At 34.1% G+C, this 22674-nt stretch overlaps 1 protein-coding gene across 8 annotated transcripts in view; it reads left to right on the top strand.

The window, feature by feature from the left end:
* The window catches only part of CEP170 (centrosomal protein 170), a 137853-nt gene that overhangs the window by 91812 nt on the left and 23367 nt on the right, over positions 1-22674 (top strand). For 7 of the 8 annotated variants that reach the window (XM_081254931.1, XM_081254930.1, XM_081254933.1 and 4 more), the window contains 4 exons: positions 8359-8508; positions 11290-11416; positions 13591-15426; positions 21964-22198. In XM_081254931.1, the coding sequence (XP_081111057.1) occupies positions 8359-8508; positions 11290-11416; positions 13591-15426; positions 21964-22198 (2348 nt within the window). The remainder of the gene's footprint in view (positions 1-8358; positions 8509-11289; positions 11417-13590; positions 15427-21963; positions 22199-22674) is intronic. The other variant, XM_081254932.1, reaches the window with a different exon arrangement.

Genomic DNA, 22674 nt, shown 5'->3' with positions numbered 1-22674 from the left:
ACAAACTGTTCAAGGAAGGGTACCCAATAGTTTACATGAGGGGATCTCAGGTTAAATATCTTTTCCTCAGAGAAGTCTTTAGCTATCCAATCTAAGAAAACCTCCCCTAGTCACTGTCAAATCAGCTTGTTTCATTTTAATCATAAGCTTTGTAACCAGTTGATAGTTTCCCATTTATTTATTTGCCTCCCCACTCCCCTATAACACACACACACGCGTGCATCTGCACACAAGAATATAAGCTTCATGACTGCAGGAACCTAGTGCCTGGTATATAAAATGTCTTCAATAAATATTGAATTTAATTGCCAACTGAGCTCATTTTGAAACATGTGGAATTAATCCTTTAACAGGTATGGTCAAGGAGGGCTTTCCAAAAATATGGAGCAACCTTTTCAAAAGCACAGGAGGGTAGAGGACTTGTTCAGAGGACCACAGTTACTTTTAGAGAGATGAGATTGGACTAGATCTTGAAGGCCCCTACATATCATACTAAGAACTTTAGATTTTTTAATGCTAAAGGCAGTGGTGAATCATTGAAAACTTTTAAATCTGGCAGTGATGTGCAAATCACTGTTGTAAGTGTAAAGAATGGATTGAAAATTAGAAAGGCTGGAAGAAGAGAAGACAATTAAAAAGCTGCTGACATATCCAGTAGTCAGTTGGATATAAAGGTCTGGATCTTAGGAAAGATATAAAGGTCTGGGCTAAAATAACAGTTTTGGAATTATAAGAGAGTAGATGTGAATGCAAAATAATAGATGAGATCACTTGGAAAGAACGTATAGCCTGAGAAGAAGCAAATATGGAATTCTTAGCAACACCAGTATGGGTGGACAAAGGAATAAGAGTGAATAAAGGAGGATCAAACAGAGGACTAAGAGAAAACCAAAAGGAAATAGTATCTTGGAATCAAAAACTCACTTACTCAAAAAGTGAGTAAGCAGCAGTGTTACATGATACACTGATATTAAATATAAGTACTAGAATGCCTTTTCAGTTCTTCCCCAAAATGCATTGTATTTCTGGGTCTAGAGAAGATAAGCAGAACATATATTTCCATCTTAACTCAGGAGAAGTTGCATACTGTTAAAATAGGATCTCTTTAAAGAGGTGATCAAGCTGAGATCCTATTATCTTTTTCAGTGCTGGTTGTACTGTTAGGTAGTTAAAAGGTGCTGAGATATCCACACCCCAACCCCCAAGTTATGGGATTACAGCATTTTGGTTTGTACTTTTGTGTTGTGTGTTTGTCAGTAGATAAACTTATTTTATGCTTTGTCCCCAAATTTACCTTTTATAATATTAACACAAATGTCTGTTATTTATAAAGAACTCTTAAGTTTTACATCTAAGCTTACATGGAGATGTGCTATAATAAGAAAGTGCTGTTAACTGCCTGGATTAAAGGTAATTATCTTCCATTGCAATGATAATCTCCCCTAGACCTCCCTCCTTTGACTTCCCGATGATACCTAGAGAACCCATCATAGTACCAGTTTCTTTCCCCACTCCTTCGTCCACAGTACTGCTGAGGGAAGAGGAGGATGTTGTCAGGGCTGCTTCATAGCCTTTCAAGCTAAATGAGAAACATTTGTAGTGAAAACAGAAAGCTAAATATTAAATGAAAAGAGAAAAATTGGTCATTGCAGAGGGCTTGAGGTTCTCTTGAAAAAGTGTTTCTCTTCTCCATAAATTTCATACCATAGACCAGTTCTTCCAGATACTTCTCCTTTCCTGAGTTTTGACTCCCCAAATACCTCTTATTAGCATATTCGCTCCCCTCATGGGGCCTTGTATCTATCAGTGCTGATTCTATAGGCAGCAAGTGGTAGGGAAAAATCCAGAACCAAGAGAACTATAAGAAGACTGGAAACCTGGAATGAAGAACATCTACAGCGGTGCGTCAGCCCAGAGGAAGTCCGTGCTGAGAACCTAGATCCAGGTTTAAGCAGTTTGGAATGGAGATATTCCAAACTCAAGTTCACAGCAAGATTTTACATTAGGTCCAAGTCAGAGCCAGGGAACTATGATAAACCAGAGTCAGAATCTAGGTAGAGAGTGCCAGTTAGAACACAGAGGAAGGAGGCATGTTCAAAGTCCACTCAAACACCCAATCAAGATGTATGGGAACTAAAGGATAAGAGATCAAATAAGAGCTTGAGTCATAAGAGAGGACATTGATAACAGAGGCTGCATTTGGGTTTTGACTTAACATTTTTTTCTACTTCCTGTCAATCCAGAAATAATCTCAGTTAATGGGCCGAAGCAAATAGTGGTTCTTAACAGGTAAATTATGACAGCTTGATTTTTCTTCCTCTTATACTAATCTTCTTTCTTGCGGTCTCTTCATTGAACAATTTTTTAAAAAATTTTCTATCAGGAGAATTTACTTTTGGTCACTCTGATTGATGCTCCTCTCCCCTTCTTAGCACCCCCATGTTCTTCTTAGGTATAGGAAACCCTATCCTGCTATATTAATTCTCAAAGCTTCATAAGGGAACCCTTACCTTTTTTTCAGTCAAAAGCTTAACATTTAATAGGTTTACCCCTGTTTTCCTTTCTCTATTATTATATGAGATCTTATTTATTTTCCTGCTTTTAAGGGGCTTTCCACTTACTGTGCCCTAGTCTAATGAGCTCTTCCCTGTGTGGTGGTTTTGTTTTGTTTTGTTTTTCCATGCCTACTTCCTTCTCATAATTTACTTTCAGAGGCTTTCTTTAACCACCCTACCTAAAATAGCCCTAGCATTCCTCTCTTACTACCATGTTTGATTTTCTTTATAGAACTTACCTCTAGCTAGTTTATTTTCTTTCTGTCCTTTCTAGAATGATCTTATTTGCCTTGACCATTTCTGTATGTCTTGTGCCTTGAACAGTGCCTGGTATGTAGTAGACACTCAATATCTGTTGAATGAATGAATGAGAAAGAAAAATTTTTGACATGCTTTTTTCATTTTTATCAATATTTGTATGTGGTTAGCTATATATTAGCTAAATTATTTCATTGAATTTATAGATTGGTTAAACCCAATCAGGCCTCCACAAACAGGTTTTCCTGTATTTTACGTGCTGAAACTAGTTTATATCTTGATTTCAAAGTAATTTGTTAAAATGTATAATTTAAAACCTTGTATGTTTTATAAGCTTCTCTTTGTACTAAGAAACATGATTTCTTGTACTAAGAAACATGGTTGTGTCAGAAGAAATGTATAAGTTTCAGGGGAATTGCCTTGATTAGTAGAAAACTAGAGATACCTTTGCATTTCTAGTGGTACCTACCTAACGACTTAGTGCTTAAGAATCTTTTTGGCAAGGAAAGGAAGGGTAAGATGGTCATTGATGAGCAGTCAGATTTTAGGGATGAAAGAAAAGAATTCATGACAGTGAAATAAGCCATAAAGAGGAGAGAAATCAGACATTTTAACTATAGAAGCATTAGAATAGACCTGAGTGTGATTTGAGTATACAAAAGGAGGAGCTAATAGAAAAACAATGGTAAACAGTGTTGGAAAGGGAAGAGATTGTGGCTGTAATACTCCTAAGGAATGGGAAGAATCAAGGATGTAGGATAGATTTTGGGAGGGGACAAAGATTTACCCAGACAGGTGAAAAGGAAGAAGGTAAGTCCAGATAGTGCCGTTTTTAAAAAACTGAGGTAAAATTCACATGACATTTACCATGTTAGCCATTTAAAGTGTGCAGTCTATTGATTTTTAGTACATTCACGGTGTTATGCAACCATCAGCACTGTCTAATTCCTGGACATTTTCATCACCCTAAAAAGAAATCCCATACCTATTAAGCAGTCACTTCAGATTCCTCCGTCCCCCAGCTCCTGGCAACCACTAATCTACTTTCTGCATCAGTGGATTAGCTTATTCTGGCCATGTCATATAAATGGAATCTCATAGTATGTGGCCTTTTATGACTTGCTGCTTTTCACTTAGCATATCTTTTCAAGGTTCATCCGTGCTATAGCATGCATCAACACTTCATTCCTTTTTATGACTGAATAATATACCATTGTGTGGATATACCACACTTTATTTATCCATTCATCCATTAAGAGACATTTGGGTTGTTTCTACCTTTTGGCTATTGTGAGTAATGCTACATGAGCATGCATATACATGTGTTTATTTGTATACCATGATAAATTATAAAATATCCTACCCCCATTCTGAACTCCTTTTTTTCTAACAATTTTGTCTGAATTTTCAATTTAGAAGTTGATTAAAAATATGTTACAAAAATAGCAATGTTAAACATTCAGAACCATTTATTCCACTGAAATTGTGGGACTTTGCATTTTAAAAATGAAATTAGATTTTCATGGAAAATTAAAAGTTAAAAAAAATTCTCCTCTATTAAATCTTCCTGATTTTGTTCCCTGATGTTAGCGGCTAGCATTCTGCATAGTTCTTGAACTATTTATATGTGAAGTGATTTCCATAAACCATGGGAACCTCTACTATTGATTTGAACTGGTAGAGACCCTGCTCTCCTTACCCAGGAGGTCCTTGCTCATTGAAGAAAGAGACGTTCTCATCATCTGAGGGTGAAACTTCAGTGCATTTTTACTTAGACCCTTTGATATGATCAGTATACTAATGCAGTACCATTCTTCAGTTGTTATTTTAAAATAGGCGTACAAGAGCTTGATATTTAACCTATTATGTTTCTCATCTCTGTGGAAAGATGAATTCTGAATTTCAACTGATTTGGAAAATTTTTTAAGTAATAAATAAAGAACTATTGCTATTGAATTGCCAATTTACTCTACATTTGTATTATCGTATTTCTATGCCTAAGTCTTCTCCCTTCCCCCACCCCTTTTGTCTCCACTTTCTGTCACAAGAAGCAAGCCACCTATGTCTGAGGTTGCCAAATGTAATTTGACCTCTCTTTACAAGTATTCAATAGGTGGAATATTTACCCCCATGAAAGTTAATCCTGTGTTCTTTGGTTTGATTATACCATTATTCCCCCTTCCCCAACCTCCAATTTCAGAATTAGATATGGTGGGCATTTTTAGTATAGTCTGAACTTTTAAACAAAAATGTCATTAATGGTAATATGCTAGTGAAAGACCAAGGGCAAACTTTTCATAGGCTTGGTTTGTGTTATATATACTAGCCCTTTATCATCTGAAGAATGTTTAGTTTCTTTAAATTTAAAACTAAAATCTAAAAATATTGTCTGGTTCTTATAGAAATATTGTTTTAACTGCAAAATACCCCTGCATGGTTCAGGTGACATTCTCTTTTTTTTTTCTAAGCTCCTGTTTTGGACTAAACTCCTCGAGAGCAAGGACTGAGTTTTATCTATATTATATATGTATATTAAATGCTCTATGGTGGTGAGCCCAGTAGCCTACAAATAACAAGTACCATATCTCAGTAACAGGTTGTTAAAATTGTTTAGTCAATGAGATATAGGTGTGAAATCCCAAAGTGAAATGCCAGATTATCACATACACATATTCAAAAGAAAAGATTGAGAACACATTCCGTAATTCTGTCTTCTTACCCTAAACCTAGAGGCTGTGGGGAGGGTCACAGGTCACTCCCCCATATAGAGATGCATCCACCTGGATCATGGGAACTATAGGAGAGAGCACATGAAAGCCACTCCCAACCCCTAAGATAAATAAGTTATCTTTAAACTGCCAGTCCCAGAGAGCTCAGAGAATATAAGTTCAAAAAGAAATTTTCTGTTCCCATACCACTCCTTATTCCTCCCCATGCCCTTCAGAAGAATTAAAAACTGACTGACAAACTTGGGGAGGAAGGTACTACTTAGAGTGGAAGCATAAAAGTTGGACAGATATCTGATCTCTCTCCCTTCCTCAGTTTAGACTTGTAGCCTAAAAAAGTTCCTAGCTGAGTGAGGGACACCTGAGTTTGTACTCTATCAGGTTTGGGGGTTTAATTGAGCCCTGGTCAGAGTGGGGAAGAGAAGAGATTCATGAGCCTGGGTTAGTATACTGTATTTGAAATACCCTTGAGCCATCTAGGAGGAGAAAGTACAGATAGGTGAGCAGCTGTCTACAGTTGGTGATTTAAGTGAAGCCTTGGATATGGGTGGAATCACCTAGGGACAAAATCTAGAATGAAAAGATGAGAAAATCTAGCAAACTTGGTCTCTGCTTTGAGGAGCTCTTAAGTTCTGTTTAAGCATTATATTGCATGTCAGATTATATGTACTTTTTTAGATATGGAAAGTATTATAGCTTCAAAGTACATAGACAGTATAGCTGTTTCTGTCTTTGTTTTCACACGAAAGTTGTGGATTTTTTGTACCTAGACACGAAGATGACAGTTTGGATTTCAAGCTGAGCTAGTTATAACTATTACTAATTTTTCAAAACACTATCAAAAATACGGGTATGAACTTTGAAGGCTTCTTTGCTCATACAGCTGTACTTCAGGCCCTATCACTTGCTTGGAAAATAAATTGCTACTTCTCTGACAGATATATATGCACAGCTATCTCTAATGTTTTAAGAGGAATCTGTAGAAAGTCATCTGAGTACTCTTTCTGTACAACTTCAGTCCCCGTCCCTAAAAACATTAGTTCTCTGTGTGTGGGGGTCTTTTGTTATTATTTCAAAATAGTGTCAGAAGCGATTTGGAGAGATTTAATATATTTGAAACTGCTGGTGCTTAGATATTTGAGGAAATCAAGTTTTGGAAGTCCATTATTAGAATTAAATGTCATCAAATCAGAAATTAACTGAAGGTAATTTGTAAATTAACATGCCAGAGAGATACAACATGCAAGTAATCACATGTGGTTATTTTTCTTTTACTTCCAAACTTGAACTGTAATTTTTTTCTAGTAATTATACAAATAAGGAAATAAACTTCAGTAAATGTAGAGTTAAGTGACTTGAGTTAGAAATAATTTTAAAATTTTATTTTAAGATAGTCAAATAACTTAGTAGTTCTAATTTCTTTCTTTATAAGTGGGGTTGAAGGCAGAACACATGGAAAGGTATACTTCGCAGGTTTTATTGCTGTTCTTGTTAAACTTACTAATTCTGCTGTTTAGCAAAATGAAGCAGGTTTGTTTTTTTCCTTCTGTACACTGTGCTTCCATATATTATTAAAATTTATATTTGATTTAAAGTTAATAATACACAATTTGCTCTTAAAGCAAAGATAATTTAAAATATTGAGTGATTCAACAGAATATTAAATCATAATTCCTGAAAACTATAGTTATATTTGAATTAAATATTAAGTAATGCCATCTAGTGGTAACATTTCCAAGTTTAGTGAATTTGAAACTTTGGTATCTGCTTTACTAAATGTGGACTTCAGAATTTATCAGCTAGGTATACTATATCATTAAAAAGGTTTCTGGAAAATAGTTTAACCTAAGGGTTTTCCCCTTTTTGGTGGCAAATGAAGGCTCTTTGGTTATGTTCTAAAGATCCTTTCTACAAAGTGCTAATTGAAACACATGATTATTCTTTATTTTGATAATTAGAGCCACAACTATTACCTGTAAATAATAAGCATTGGGAACGAAGTAGGCTTAATAGTAAAACAGAATGTTAAAGTTTATTTAGTTATAACCTTTTCCCAGTCTATTCAGGGACTATTATGTGCCAATAAATGAGTAAGACTCAGGTAACTGCCTTTAAAGGCACATGATTGATTGTTGGTCTCTGTGTTTAGAATATTTCAGAAGTGTTGACCATAGGCACCCTTCTTATTGAAAATGCTGATCTGTGTGCACAGACTCAGGAATCTGCATTTCAGACAAAGGCCTTTAAGTTTAAAAATTATGTTATAGTCTATATAAAGTTTGAGAATTATGGTATATTCTATACAAAGATCATACGTTAAAATCTGTTACTTAGGACCTTAGAAAACTATATGTATAAATTTAACTCATATATGTAAATGTTAAGCATCTGTTAGGGAAGGAACAGATAAAATCAGCCATACCTTTAAGCTTCCAACATGCTCCTCAAAAATAACAGCAAAGAGACAAGCTGTGGTACTCTTTCCTAACTCTTGGCATTATTGTAATGCTTAACATTATAAACATCTTTTAACAAAACAAATGTAATATCCTGAATATCTCTTATTTATTATCAAATAGTACATTTTGCTAAATGTTTAAAAAGGACATTTACATTTACATAAGCTGTCACTGCCCTGTTTTCGTCTCCAGCTCTTACTCCTATTGGATGTTACCCTATCTTTAAACAAGTTTCCCTCATTATTGAAGTTACCTATGAAATTAACCTGAAATATTATTTGCCTCTGAAGTTACTGATAATACTCACATATTAATCTGGTACTCAGACTTTTCATTTATAGAGTAATTTTCTCCTCCTAGGTATTTGGAGTGGATGACAATCAAGATTATAATAGGCCTGTTATCAAAGAAAAACATAAAGATCTGGTAAAAGATTGGGCTCTCAATTCTGCTGCAGTAGTAATGGAAGAAAGAAAACCACTGAGTACACCTGGATTTCACAGCTCAGAGGTATACACATCTTTCTCATATTTTTTACTTGCACAAAATATAAATTTTTATCATTTGTAATTACAGCTGACCCTTGAACAACACAGGTTTGAACTGTGCAGCTCCACTCACACACAGATTTTTTTTCACTAGGTACATACTATGGTAGTACATGATCCATGGTTGGTTGAATCCATGGATTGGGGACCATGGACACAGAGGGCCAACTGCAAAGTTATACATGGATTTTTGACTACATAGAGGGTTGGAGCACTTATTCCCCCCACCCCCCCACCTTTGTTCAAGGGTCAACTGTATATTATTATAAACAATTGATATATCCTCTTGTAAAATAAATTAATATGCTTTTGTCAGTGAGTGAAAATGTTAAATTTCAGTAAGCAATTAATGAGCTATATGCTCACTAATCTAATTGACATTTTGAGATAAGACAAAAAATATACACTGCATATACTTTCTAGGAGGTCATGTATTTGGAACGGAAAGATCTGTCATGCCAGGGAACATATGTATGGTAGTGTCTGATAGATATAACAGAAACCTAAATAAGTGCCCTTGTAGTGCAGCCCAGGATGTAACTAGAATAATGTGAAATTAATTAAGGGTGGCTTGGTTAAGATAGTTTTGGAGTCAGTATAGTATAGTAGAGCTTCTAGGACCTGAGTGCAAATCCCAGAACTGCCACATTTAACAGAATACCTTTGAGTCAGTCATTTCCCCTCTCTCATCTTCAGTTTTCTCATCTATACAAATGGCATTTTTGATAAAACCTATTTACAAGGAAGGATATGAAGCCTCGAAAGTACCCAGCATCGTAATTGTCTGAGATTTATGCAGTCAACAAATGTTTATTCCCTTATCAGAAATATTAGAATTTCATTCTACACTGATATGTCAGAAAGAAGTGTTAAAGAAAAAGTATATGACTGAGAATTATTAATTAATTACAATTTATTCAACTAACAAGATCTAACATTCAGTGGATGCTTTCTGCGTACCATTTTACAAATAATGAAACTGAAGTATGTAGAAATTAATTTGGTCAGTGTCTTAAAACTAGTACCTTGTGGAGCCAGAATTTGAACCTCAAGGAGACTTGATTTCTTAACTCATTCTTTTATTCATATATTGCCTTTCAGGAAATGAGTTAATTTATAATATACAAGTAGTAAATAAATGTTGAATATAAATAAAATAAAATCTTAAGATATAAATAAAACAAAATATAAATGAGGTATTTGTGTGAAGTGTAAGTATTCTTTATAGACAACTAAATACACATACATATTTGCTTATTAATGTAAAAATTTTTCCTTTATGGCCTATTTCCTGAAAACTGTCAAAACAATTACTGTATTTTAGTATTCTTTTTTCCTCCTTCATCTTAGAGAATTTTTATTTTGATTTCTGTTTTACGAGATGCGTAATTATTGAAAGCGAGTGATACTTACTTGAAGCAATGTTTTAGTATTCTGATTAATCTAGAAAGGGTGCTGGTGATTGTGAACTTGTAGGACTTCCTCTTCTCCTCTCTATCCCCTCAGCCCATGCCAAGTAAATTTATATATAGCCTGAGTATGTACCTACCTTTGAAGGAGTCACCTAAACAAGCCATCAGAATAGTCTGCACAGAATGAGTCTACATAAATGTGTGTCTTTGAAACCCACCCTGTTGTGGGTATTCCTAGCATGATTTGTACTGGTACTTCCTTCAGTCTCAGAACTGTGAGCAGCCCCCAGGAAACCTTGGAGGAAATTCAAAGATTCAGCAGGCTTTGGTACCCTTAGGCTTCACTGTATGTATGTCACTATGTGTACAACTTCCTATTTTAATCTATTATTCTTGAAATCATATAGTATATAGTCTATATGAAATATTTATCAGTTTCTAGCCTATCATTTGACACTTTTAATAAAATATTGTTTTGAATAATTGAGAATAAAATTTGGTCAGAGCTATCCATTCCTTAGTTGTCATTACAGGTTCAATACTAAGCATTGGCTTAAACTTTCAGTGAGGAAACATTTTTTCTGTACTCCTAGATCTTCCATATTAAATGCCTAGATTGACCTAGTTTTAAGAATTACCAATATACATCCATAAGTCTGTGGAAGCATATCATGAATTAAATTCTGTTTCACAGTTGACTAAGTACTTGCCTTAAAGACAGATGTAGACAGGGGCAGGTCTAGGTTCAGACTGGTTATACAAAAATCCTTAAAGATTGAGTCATTTCTAGCTTCTATTGGAAGTACTAAAGTGTTGTAGAAAGAAGCCTAAAGCTTTGGGTTTGTTTTTGAAATCCCTGAAGACATGACCTGGGAGATTTAATACTCCTTGAGACTCTGGAACCAGTCTGATTCTTGGAAACATTTAGAGGTCTGGAGAACAACTTAGAAATAGGTCTTTAAACTCTGTTCTGGTGAATGGAGTAGAACTAACTTCACTGTGGTAGCCACAAAGCTATTGTAGTACGCCTGAGTTTATTTAGTAGCAGTAAATTTTAAGCTCTAAGAGTTTATTTTAGTACCATTGTTATACTTAATAAGTACAGAAAATTATACTACATTCACAGGAATAATGTAGTTAAAAGAGGTGCCTAGAAAATCTTCAATTTATATATGAGGAAATTTAGTACATGATAATATATCAATGTGAGGTTTAAATATTGCTTTGTATGATAGGTTAAATGGAATTTAATGACTAAATGGAATTCTCTGAACACAAGAATCAGATTTGACCAGACTAGGTCATTGCATTCTCTTATTTCTCTCCTTTAGGAAGGCACATCTTCATCTGGAAACAAGCGTTGGGTTTCACAATGGGCTAGTTTGGCTGCCAATCATACAAGGCATGATCAAGAAGAAAGGATAATGGAGTTGTCTGTACCTGTTGCTTTAGAGAATGGTATTTTCTTTCCTTCTTTCTTTTTTTTTGTGAATCATACATCAATTTTTAAAATACTATAAGCTAAATCTATATAGTGAGATGTAAATTAAACCTAAATAAACATATTCACATAGTTTCATGCTCATACTGTATATAGATTTTATTTTCAATAAAAATGTAGATATCATTAAAATATAACCCTAACTGAAGATAAAGAGATAATTTGTAGATGAAGCATATATATACATACTCACACAAATTTATATATATACAACATATATATAAATGAAAATTTAAAAATAAGACTAACACAGTTCCAAACTATCCCATTCATTAACACAGCAAATATTTAAATGCCACTTTATGCCATACGTTCAATGAAAAAGAATTTACTTAATATGTATTTAATTTACTTAATACATCATCTGCAAACCTATGTAATATGATTTTTATTACCTTTTTATTATATTTCTGTGAACTGAAATATAAAGTTTCTTTAAAAAAACACAAAATTATATGCCTCTTATGATTTTGTTATTAGATTCAGTTAATTACGTTCTTAATTAAAAATAAAACTCTCAAGGAGAATTTGTATGTGGCTTTTTACCTGTATTCTTAGTTGTATTATTGGAAATGGAAATAGAAATTTGTTTTGTCTTTGACTTGTGGCACCCAGAAATCTGTTTAGGAATTTTGTAAACATTAGTCACCAAGTATTTGAGCAAGGTACACATCAGTGTACTAGAAGAGCTATATAATTTATCATAGAAGCTAGAAGTAATTTTTAATATTACCAAAAATCTTTGGAAAGAGAGTAATTTGCAACTTGGTTCACATAAACTGATTACTGTTTGGGAAACAAAGAAAACAGAGAGGCTAGGCAAATTTACAAAAGAATCATTATAAAATGATTATTCGCTGTGGAAAGCAAAATTTTATACTTGTAATAAAAATTAATAGTACTTGGCCTTCATTATTTCATTCCTGTTTCATGTTCTAAATGAACTTTCTTAGATAGGCTGATAAATCTACTTATAATCTAAAATGTTCTCGTCAAATATTCATTGAGTGTGTTAGGAGCCAGGACAGTGTGAGAAATCCTAGAAAAATACAAAAAGATAAAATAGCTATTACAGTTTAGTGCTTCACGTAGCACGAAGGAGATAAGACATAACCAAATAACATGATTAATTGCTAAATTAAAGTTACATCAGTAAGTTATTAGGTATTTTCCTACATTATAACCATAGTATTGCTATGAAATTTAAATGCCAAAATTTTAGAATTATAAAAGGAAGAAAAGACCCACAGAAGCTCTATCTATTATCTTTTTCCCACTTAGCCCCAAAAGATTTAAATACTTTATATGTTAATTTGTATTTCCCTAAAAAGATCCATTTTCTCAGAAATACATTCCGTTTATAAGCAGTCAGGAAAGTCCTCCTTAAGTAGTATTCTCAAAGTCTCTCACATGGAAAAATCAAAGTTATATATTTTCTCATTGGCTTCTCAGTTTGAGGCTTTAATATACCAGAAGATCATAATTTAAAAATACCTCCGTTTGTAAAATTATGGCAGGTCCTGTCACCTTTTTCCGGTCTTATAATTTTTAAAAATCTTTTAATGAACTTTGAATTTTTCTTTAGAAAACCTTGTTAAAATTCTACATTTTCTGTTTTACTTAGGAAATCCAAACTTGTCATTATTTCAGTAGATAATAATGCTTATTAAAAAAACAGGTGTATTATTATTCTTTACTATGTAATTCAAAGTATAACAAATAAACAGTGTTTATTAGTCATTATTTTTGCAATTCTATGTACCCTACGTAGAGTCCATTTTTTGTGAGCGAAACTTCACAGATGCGACAAGTCACAAAAGCAAGAATGAACACAGTAAACTTCTCTGCCATAAAACACATTAAGGGAAAAAAGAGAGCAACAGATGTAGGTTTAAGATCAGATGACCCTGATTTTCATCTCATACAATTTGCTTTCTTGACTCTTCTATTAGTAATCTACCTATTTGTGCAGTTCGGCATTGTATTTTCTTTTTAAACTACACTGTCACAATATTGGCTTATTTACTCAAAGTTTTACTTTATACTTAAGCCATTTCTTAACTTCAGAATCTAAGATAATATGATTCTTGTTTGCCCCAGTAAGTTCCTTATTTGTTGTTTTATTTTATAGATACAGATATCAGTGAATCTGGCCTTTCAGTGAGAAGTACTGGCTCAGCAACTTCCTTGGCTAGTCAGGGAGAGAGAAAGAGACGAACCCTTCCCCAGCTTCCAAATGAAGAAAAGTCTCTTGAGAGCTCCAGAACAAAGGTTATAGCACAGAGGTCAGAGATAGGAGAAAAGCAAGACACGGAACTTCAGGAGAAAGAAGCACCTACACAGGTATACCAGAAAGATAAACAGGATGCTGAGAGAGCCCTGAGTAAAATGAACAGGGCAGTAAATGGTGAGACTCTTAAAAGTGGTGGAGATAATAAAACCCTGCTTCACTTAGGCAGCTCTTATTCTGGAAAGGAGAAAAGTGAAACTGATAAGGAAGCTTCTTTTGTAAAGCAAACATTAGCTAAAATCCAGCAACAAGAACAAAAGGAACAGGCACAGTGGGCACCTACTAAATTATCTTCTTCAAAAAATATTTCAGGTCAGATAGATAGATGTAGGGAGGAACCTTTCAAACAGGAGTCACAACCTCAAGAAAAAATTCCAGGACTTTCTATAAGCAAAGGCGAAAGAGTGATACAAAACGAGAGTAAGCGAAGAAAAGCTGAGGAAATTCTGAAAAGTCAGACTTCAAAGGGAGGAGACAAGAAGGAATCCTCCAAGTCATTAGTGCGGCAAGGAAGCTTCACTATAGAAAAACCTAGCCCCAACATACCCATAGAACTTATTCCCCATATAAATAAACAGGCTTCATCTACATCCTCTTCTTTAGCGTTAACAACTGCCAGCAGAATACGAGAAAGAAGTGATTCTATGGATACTGATTCTAGTTTGGACACAACCCTTATTCTAAAAGACACAGAAGCAGTAATGGCTTTTCTAGAAGCTAAACTGCGTGAAGATAATAAAACTGATGAAGGCCCAGATACTCCCAGTTATAACAGAGACAACTCCATTTCACCTGAATCTGATGTGGACACAGCTAGTACAATCAGCCTGGTTACTGGAGAGACTGAAAGGAAGTCAACCCAAAAGCGAAAGAGTTTTACTAGTCTCTATAAAGATAGGTGTTCCACAGGTTCTCCTTCCAAAGATGTTACAAAGTCATCATCTTCAGGTGCTAGAGAGAAAATTGAAAAGAAAACAAAAAGTCGTTCCACAGACGTAGGTTCTAGGGCAGAGGGTCGTAAATTTGTGCAGTCCAGTGGAAGAATAAGGCAGCCTTCAGTAGATTTAACAGATGATGACCAAACCTCTAGTGTACCTCATTCAGCCATCTCTGATGTTATGTCATCTGATCAGGAAACTTACTCTTGTAAATCTCACGGAAGGACTCCACTTACCTCAGCGGATGAGCATGCACATTCCAAACTGGAAGGAAGTAAAGTAACTAAATCCAAGACTTCTCCTGGAGCACCTGGTTCATCCAGTAAATCAACCACTCTCCCAAGGCCACGACCCACCAGGACTTCCCTCTTGCGCAGAGCCCGACTTGGTGAAGCTTCAGACAGTGAACTCGCCGATGCTGACAAAGCATCTGTGGCTTCTGAAGTGTCCACAACAAGTTCGACATCGAAACCTCCCACAGGAAGGCGTAACATTTCTAGGATTGATTTGTTAGCTCAGCCTCGTAGAACAAGGCTTGGCTCATTATCAGCTCGCAGTGACTCTGAAGCAACAATCTCTAGAAGCAGTGCCTCTTCACGGACCGCAGAAGCCATCATTAGAAGTGGAGCCAGATTAGTACCTTCAGATAAATTTTCTCCTAGAATTAGAGCTAACAGTATCTCTCGACTATCTGACTCCAAGGTCAAAAGTATGACCTCAACACATGGCTCTCCTTCAGGTAAATGGGATCCAGACTTTTTATAATATTAGCATATTTCTTTTATGTTTTGGGACTCCTTTTTAAAAAAATTAAATATTAGTGTTGATTCCCAAAATTTTCATCAGAAAACTCATGCTGTAGAGGGTTTTGTTCCTATAAAAATTACTTTATTTAGCTTAGTAAATGGAAAATTCAGAAGTTATACACACTTCCAATTAATGTCCTGGTGCAAAATAGTGATTTCAAAATTAGAAGTATATTGAACCGATTTGGGAATTTTAATTGTCTAGTTGGTGAGGTATCTGGATTTGTGTGTCAAAGTTAGATTAGGAATTATTATCTAGTTTATACAATAGAAATTAATAAAAATTAATATTGTGTTTCTAAAGACATGTTTAACTTTAAAACATCTTCACATAATTCTAAGAGTCTGAAGAAAAGCAGTATACCCTTTATTTCTCCTTTCAGAGCTAAATGAAATAATCGGTTTTATCCTTTTTTCCTATTTATTTTGAAACATCTTGTATTTTTTTAAGTTAAATCTGTTTATGGTCGGGGCAGGTGAGAACTGATCCTTAATTTATTGCAGTGAAAGAAGATGGATTTGAGAGACAGTCACTAAGCACGTGGGCGAAACTGAGCTATAGAAATTTAACTGGTTATGAGCATTATCTCATAAGGTGCCGTTATATCATTTAACTAATGAGAGTAATTAGCTGTCATTGATTGTAATAATTACAAAAGCTACTTTCTCCCCACCAGAATTAACTGCTTCTGGCATATTTGTCTGTTTATATACTTCATATTCAAAGCCATAGCCAGTGAGAATACATATGTGATCAAAGAGTACTAAGACAGATATTGCTGTGTATCCTGTAAACATGGTCTCATCACTTCATAATCAGCTTCATATGTGGGTGTGGCTGAAAAGGACAGTTGAGGGGAAACCAGCTGTTAAAAGACTTGAAGATTCATTTTCATCAGTCATCTAAGTGAGCCCTAAGTCTTGAGTGAAGAGTAAAGGGAAAGTTGGTGTGCAATCTTTTTTTTTTTAATTTTGACTTCTATCACAATATAGCCTACAAGACCCAAAACTAGTGGTACTTTGCGAGTGTTATTTTTTTCATTTTTTGTTCCTCCTTTCTCCTCTTCACTGCTGCTTTCCTCCACTCCATTCACATTCCATCTCTCTCCTGGTCTATGGGTGAGGTGATGATGATCATCATGGATGTAAGCTGAAGATAGATAACATACAATCTTGATTCCAAAAGAATAGATGACATTTCCCTTATTACTGTTGTCCTCCTTGTTTCTACACTTCAAGCTTTGGTTGGTGGTTCATGGGTTTGTTGCCAAGTATTTTAAAAGTACTCTCACTTGATTTATGTTTCCCCAGTGTTGTTATCTGTTGTTCCATGTGGCTCTGCTTCTTCAGTTCACAGTTCTTTGTGCTGCATTCTACGGTGTGTACTCTTACCAGATTTCTTCTGCCACATTGCTTGTTTCTTCATCTCATGTCTATTTAAGTACATAAAAATGTTTAAGTATTCTCCTGTCTTAACATAAGCTGTGACATAAGTTGTATGTTACCAAGTAGCATGAAACTCTTGGTAACTCTTCCTTTGGTACTAGTTATCTAGCTCTTAACACATGAGTGATCTGATTTTATTCCTCAATATTTACCAGAGGGGCTTATTTGAGATGCAAACCAAATATGATTACTTCAGCAAGTCTAAGAAACAGCTATAAGATGCCATATATATTTTGTTTTCTGTTTCTTTGAATGCAGAACTTGATAAACATCTTTCTATGTCCAAAAAGTACCTTGAATTGCTTAATGAAATTTCCTAGGGCAAACTGAGGTGTGTGATCTTGGCCTTCTCCATACTTACTAGCAGTATATTAAATAATTAGAGTCATGGAATTTAATAGTTCGAAGGGTTATTCAGTTTAGGGAACTAAGACCAAGAGATGGAATAACCTGCCCTGGTCACATAGATATATATAGCAGGAACAGGTTGAGAATCCAAGGCTTTTAATTCCCAACCTATTGCTTTTTTGACCACAACCAGTCTAGCTCTGAGAAATTGTCTCTACTTATGTGCAAGCTTCCAGAGGAAGCTGTATTTTAACCTATGTTTAAAAAAAAAAAGCTTTTCAAAGAAATATATGTGATAAAAATAGAAGCATGGAAATATCGGATTTAGCAAAATTAGGAGTAAGGTTTCTTTTATGCTTCTTTAATTCTGATGTAGTTTGTTTTTAGGAGTTCAGTTTCCCCCCATACCACCAAAATTTCTTCAATGATCCTTCAGTATGAAGTTATATTAAAATATCCAGATTTATTTTTATACAATACATTTAAAACTTAGTACCCTGAATTATCAAAGTAAAGCAGTTGGTTTTCATTATGTTTTAAGTACACATTCTAAAAATTTTTTAAATCATGTTAACATCTTAGAATTTTTTTAGACCGTTTGCTTCCCCACTTTTATTCTAATCCTCAAAATTTATAGATGGTAAGAGTTAAAAGTTGGGCATACATAGCTTGAGTTATTTTTTCTTAGGTCAAAGACCAATACAGAACACTGTCAGGGATTTTTTCCCTCAAATGGTCTTATTGCTACTTGCTTATAAATATACATGTAAAATGTGTTTGTGGCTTAATTTCCCACAAAAATATTCTGATACAAGTATGAAGATGCAACGTTTGTTTTCTGAAATGTATTTGTTACATCTGTAGATGTGGATGTGTTTTGATGTCAACAGAATTTTGGTTAACAGTAAAAGAAATCAAAACAGTCACAGATAAATGATCCTAATAACTCTTTTTCCCTTTTTAAATTATTTATACATCATAGATAGTATGTTTTCTTAGTGAATGTAGTAGTTTATTACTTCCACAAGAGGGAGTGTTGCATAATTTTATAACTAAAATAAGTCTTTTTAACTAATGTAGCTAAAATAATTTTCAGGTTAGCTACAAAATGAATTAAGCCCATCTTAAAACTTTTTCTCATTTTATTATATGTGCTGTCTAGCACTTCATCAACCCAAGAAGCTTCTTAGACATTGGCATTTCAGATACCTTCAATATAAATTTTCAATTTAAGGATTTATCTGAAATGCCTTATTAGTACAAATGTATGAAATAAGCCTCATGATATAAAATTACATTTAATTCTCTAAATGATTTTACCTAAGCATGATGAAATTCAAGAAAAAACTAAAAAAATTTTTCAGCACTGGTAAAAAAAATATCACAAAAACCGTCATTCTGTGAGAAGTCTAGGATGTCTTTTTTTTTAAATTAGTCTAACTTGAAATGTTTTTTTAAAAAATATAAAATATTTATTTTTTGTAAAGCACTTGGAATGAATTTTGCACTCTGGGAGTCCGTAGACCTGGCTTAAACTTTGATTTAAGCAATGGAAGACCTTTCTGGGCCTGATTTTTATCTATAAATTCAAGAATTTGGACTATCTAATGTCTGAGGTCATTTTACTCTAAAATTCTATGAAATAAGGCACTGGGGAAAGTTAAAAACATTTTTTCTTGAAGTTTGCTCTGCAGTAGCTAGCAGATTATAGGGATTTTTCTTCAGATAAAATGTATTGATGTTACAGTTTGGAAGCAAAGATTAAGAATGCAAAGGTATTGAGAGAAGTTCTTCGACAAATAACAGGTCAGAGGTCTTGACTTTAAACTCCCTTTCCCAGTCCCTTTTTCACCAGTAGTCATCGTTTCACTTCTCAGTTCTACACGTTGCTGTTACACAAGCCAAGTTTTGTCCAGAGGTTAACTCGAGCTTTGCTTCATAGCACACCGTGTATGATAGGCTTTCGATTGGTAAAGATAACCTTTAATTGTTTGAAGACTTATTAATCATATTTTAATTTTCTGCTATGTCCTACTTATTTTATCTCTCAGTTTCAGGAGAACAAACCTAAATATGTTACCTTTCAGGTTTTAAAATATGCTTTGTTCTTTTGGTTGCTTTTCTTTTTATTTTCCTTCATTCCTCCCTCCCTCCTTCCCTTCCTTCCTTCCATTATTTTTTAATTTTTTATATAATTTTAAAGGTTACTTTTCATTTACAGTTATTACAAAATATTGGCTATATTCCCCATGTTGTATAATAATACATCCTTGAGCCCATCTTATACCCAGTAGTTTGTGCCTCCCACCGGGCCCCCATATTGCCTCTCCCCCTTTACAAGTTATTATTAGAAGCTTCAGTATTCTTACTGGATTCTAGATAGACCTATAAAAATAGGTGGAAAGTTTATGAATTTCATTTGAAAAAGAAGTTTCTCTTTTATTCCTTTCTCCAAAATGTAATGATTCTCTGACCTCAAGACTTTAGACTGTTAAAATTAAATTCTAATGTGGCTCAACTTATATATTGTCACCTTACATTTAGCACTTAGTTCTCACTTTCTCATTCTGCTTTCATGCTCTGCCACTCATGAAATCTATCAGCCGTTGATGCCATTCTCTCTAAATTACCTCTACATTAACTACCTGAGTTCTATAATACCTGCTTATGTTTTCATATCTTCTGCAGTTTATTATAACTCTTTGTTATTGGTTTTGTCTTCTCTCCAATTTTCAGTTTTAGGTGTGGTTATATAGTTTCCACATCAAAAATCAGGAACTTCACTCTAACAAATGATGTTTTTTTATTTATGAATTTCCTTTTATAAATCATATTCTAGGATAGCAAAATAAAGAGCATTTAGCATTTAATGAAATGCCTTTATTAAAAAGTACAGATCTGTTTGCCATATATCTAATTGCCTTGCCGTATTTCTATTTTTTAAAAAAACTTCTTTGTTCTTGTTCCTTAACTTTTCCTAAAATTGTTTTCACGTCTCAGGGTCAGTTCAACTTAAGGAGTTTTCAAATGTCTAGAAATGAGTAAATTTCCACCATGGTAAAAGTAATATTTATGTTAATGAATATAATGTTAAAATCAGAAATTATATTTATTACTCCCTTCAAAACACTCTATGATTAATTACCTGGAGTTCCATATATGTATTTACATACACTTTTACAGAAAGCCGTGAAGTTTCTGCCTATCTTCATTCTCTCAAATAGGAGTTTGAATCCAGACAAATGGGTAGGCTCTGATTTATGATGTAGTCCTGATTACAGATTTCTTTTTCTCTGTTCTTAAAGCAGTACTGGACGCAGTGTGTATCAATTTTGTTTGAGAGCCAACTCAGCCTTACAGAGCCCCAGGCAAAAGTGTAGTTAGGGGAGGAAAAGAAAGGAAAGGCATAAAATTCTAGTGGAGTAGTATGAAGGAACTCTAGACTTCACAAACCTACACAGCCTAGAGTCAGTTTCTGTTTTAAAAGAGAGAGAGAGAGAGAGAGAAAACTCTTCTAATATTAATAGCAGTTGGAACTTATACCAGGAGCCAAGGTTTTATCACTTGAGCCACCAAAAACATCTCATGCTTTTTACTAGTTTTTTCTAATTTGAGAAAAGGAAATGGTCAGTATCTAAGAATTAATTCATTTATTCAAACATATTTATTAAACATTTGTTAGCCAGACACTCTCCTAAGTGCTAGGTACACGTTAGTGGCTTAAATAGGCATAATTCCTGCCCTTTTGAAGTTTACCATGAATTAGCCATTATCTCCCTGTTTTTTACCACTTTATGCTTCACACTTTATGTTTGATTCTTATATTAACAGTAGTAGTGATCTGTCTGCATTAATTTGTCTTCTGATTTTCAAATGTGTCAGCAAAACCATTATTTAAATCTTTACTAACCTTAAATAAGAAAGTGATTGCCACTTTCTTTAATGTGACTATTGTCAGTATCTTCTGTGCCATAAATGTCAGTGGTTGTGAGAATAGCTTGTAGGTTTTATTGCCATTGTCTGCTTTCACCATATGCTTTCAGTGTCAAAGCAGCAGTTGTACTAAAGATGCTTTGTTGTGTTTTTACCATGTAAAAAGATTTTTTCCAATCATAGCATAACAGGATGTTGAGTGACAGAGGTAATGTTTTTTTTTCCTGCCATAAGGCATAATTTCCACAGCAGGAATTATGCATATTTGTATGTTGGGAAAAGAGGGTTTTTACCATCTCCATGTTGAAAGTCCATGTGGCATGAGGAAATCTTTTCCTTTATTTTTATTTTTTTTGTTGTTGTTTCTATCATTAAAAAAATCCATATTGTCACTTAAATGAGAAATATTTGCAATTAAATAGTACCCGAGTTAAACATTTATGAATAGAGCTTGCTTAGTTGTTTGTCATTAGTGAATTTTTCATCTGAATGTTTATTCACCATGCTACAGAAAATGTGATCTTTCTATTGTTCTTAATTCCTCATTGTTTTTAATTCACCAAAGTATAGTGTTTCTATCTTTAAGGAGTAGTAGACTTATGGTTTTTGTGAGGTATGTGTACATCAGTTATTGAAAGTTGCGCTGTGTGTGCTCTCATGGTGTTTTTGAAATCATGATTTTTATTTTACCTCTTTTAAAAGATAACATAATAATTCTTTTTTTAATAATTAAACTAATTTAGTAAATTCAAGATGGAGGCGCTTTCCTACTGATTATGCTTCCACCTCAGAAGATGAATTTGGATCAAACCGTAATTCCCCTAAACATACCCGTCTACGTACTTCTCCAGCCCTGAAAACGACTCGATTGCAGAGCTCTGGGTCAGCAATGCCTACTAGTTCTTCATTCAAACACCGGATAAAAGAACAGGAAGACTACATCCGAGATTGGACTGCTCATCGAGAAGAAATAGCCAGGTTGGTTTTAATGGGTTATCTCTAAGAGTTGAAATTGTTTCAACTTGATAACAAGTTTAGCTTTTACTTGGTTTGTACTAATAGTCCAAGGAATGAAATCCACAGATAACTATGAACTTAGTTTTGTTGGTAGTATTACTATCTATCCTTTTTTTTTTCATATGGTATTTTTAATGTGAGTGCTACTTACATATTGTAGAATTAATTTATTTTGGTAAACCGTCCTTTCTTATTTCTAGTAGAGATACTGATGAATTAATATAATTTTTGAAAGGTAGTCAGTATCAGCTCTACATAATTGAGAATTGTGCAGCTAAATTTTTGATTACTTTCCTTTTACCTTCCAAAGAGATAATAGTGTACTTGTTAGAGATGTTGCTAATGTTCTCTGGGGAGAATTAGAGTTAGTCAGATTATTACTCACACTTCGGTGAGTTCATTAGATACAGTCAGTACAATCCTTTAATAATTAAATG

This window comes from Mesoplodon bidens (genome assembly GCF_964165515.1).
Source record: "Mesoplodon bidens genome assembly, chromosome: 2".
In the NCBI taxonomy this organism is placed as follows: Eukaryota; Metazoa; Chordata; class Mammalia; order Artiodactyla; family Ziphiidae; genus Mesoplodon; species Mesoplodon bidens.
This window is presented reverse-complemented; position numbering and strand designations above follow the sequence as displayed.